The following is a 1,152-nucleotide window of genomic DNA, read 5'->3' on the forward strand; positions in this document are numbered from 1 at the left end:
CCCAAGAGCTCATCTCAATCTCCCTCCAGCATTTAAAATTGGAACTATCTGAAATGCCCTTGGGAGCAAGCTGGCATGTGGGATGGTTTCTGTCAAGCAAGGGAAGAAAAGGGAGGGCTGGATTGTTGGAAGACAGGCTCTGCATAGTGGTGGTGTAGGCATGAGAATGAATCTTTTTGTTGCAGGCACTATATATAAGTTCTGCAGAGCTGTGCTGTATACAGGTGCCCAGCTTAACTCTGGAGTAACTTGAGTGCTAAGGGAAGTGGAGATGCTCATGTGCCCTGCGGGGTTAGCTGTGATGCTCCACTGTGCTGTGAAGGTGCGTTCTTTGGGGCCATAAATCTGCTACCTGAAGTCTCACCGGTGTGATTCTTTGCAGAGACAGTCTCAGCCTGAACACAAACCTATTTGGGGTTTGTCTCTTACTCAGTTTGCTCCCTTTGGTGATTGTAACTTTCTGTGTTTCTTTTCCTCCATTGCTTTGTGCCTCTTAGAACAACAAGTTGGTTGTTTAATTTATTAAAGATTAGATGTAAGGCAGAGCCTTTTCTCACGTGTGGAAGTAGCTGGCTGTGACTGGTGCTGCTTTCTAGGCTGGCTGGGACTGTTTGCAGGTCAACGCTGTGCAAACACAATAATGCTGCAATTGGCTTTCAGGGCTGTGTGATTGTGTAACTGCACCCTTCCTCCCCTGGTCTTTATTTTATTGTTATGGCACTATTAAATAATTAAAACAGATTACTCCTTTCTAAAAGGCAAGCCTTGAATAGGAATGATTTCTAGCAGGCTGCTGTCATGTTTGTGTCTTTAACCTTTTTCCCTTTAAACAGGAAGAAAATGAGCCTGAAATCTGAACGCAGAGGGATTCACGTTGATCAGTCGGAGCTACTGTGCAAGAAGGGATGTGGTTACTATGGCAATCCTGCTTGGCAGGGATTTTGCTCCAAGTGCTGGAGAGAGGAATACCATAAGGCCAGGCAGAAACAGATTCAAGAGGACTGGGAGCTGGCAGAGCGGTAAAGAGCCCTCTTTATTCCTTCATCTCCTACAGCAGAGTGACTTCACCAAACACCATTCCCATCTCCTATTTTCTAGTCCTTTTTGCTCTGGCTCAGTCTCATCACAAGTTCTCAAATTTGACCTTTCCAG

At 45.5% G+C, this 1,152-nt stretch overlaps 1 protein-coding gene across 3 annotated transcripts in view; it reads left to right on the top strand.

Annotated features, from left to right (window-relative positions):
• The first annotated feature begins 838 nt into the window (after positions 1-838).
• RABGEF1 (RAB guanine nucleotide exchange factor (GEF) 1) overlaps positions 839-1,152 on the top strand; it is an 11,627-nt gene continuing 11,313 nt past the window's right edge. For 2 of the 3 annotated variants that reach the window (XM_010024409.1, XM_010024412.1), the window contains exon 1: positions 841-1,019. In XM_010024409.1, the coding sequence (XP_010022711.1) occupies positions 841-1,019 (179 nt within the window). Of the gene's footprint in view, positions 1,020-1,152 lie in introns of all 3 variants that reach the window. The other variant, XM_010024413.1, reaches the window with a different exon arrangement.

Source organism: Nestor notabilis, unplaced genomic scaffold (genome assembly GCF_000696875.1).
Source record: "Nestor notabilis isolate BGI_N333 unplaced genomic scaffold, ASM69687v1 scaffold8721, whole genome shotgun sequence".
NCBI classification, from domain to species: domain Eukaryota; kingdom Metazoa; phylum Chordata; class Aves; order Psittaciformes; family Psittacidae; genus Nestor; species Nestor notabilis.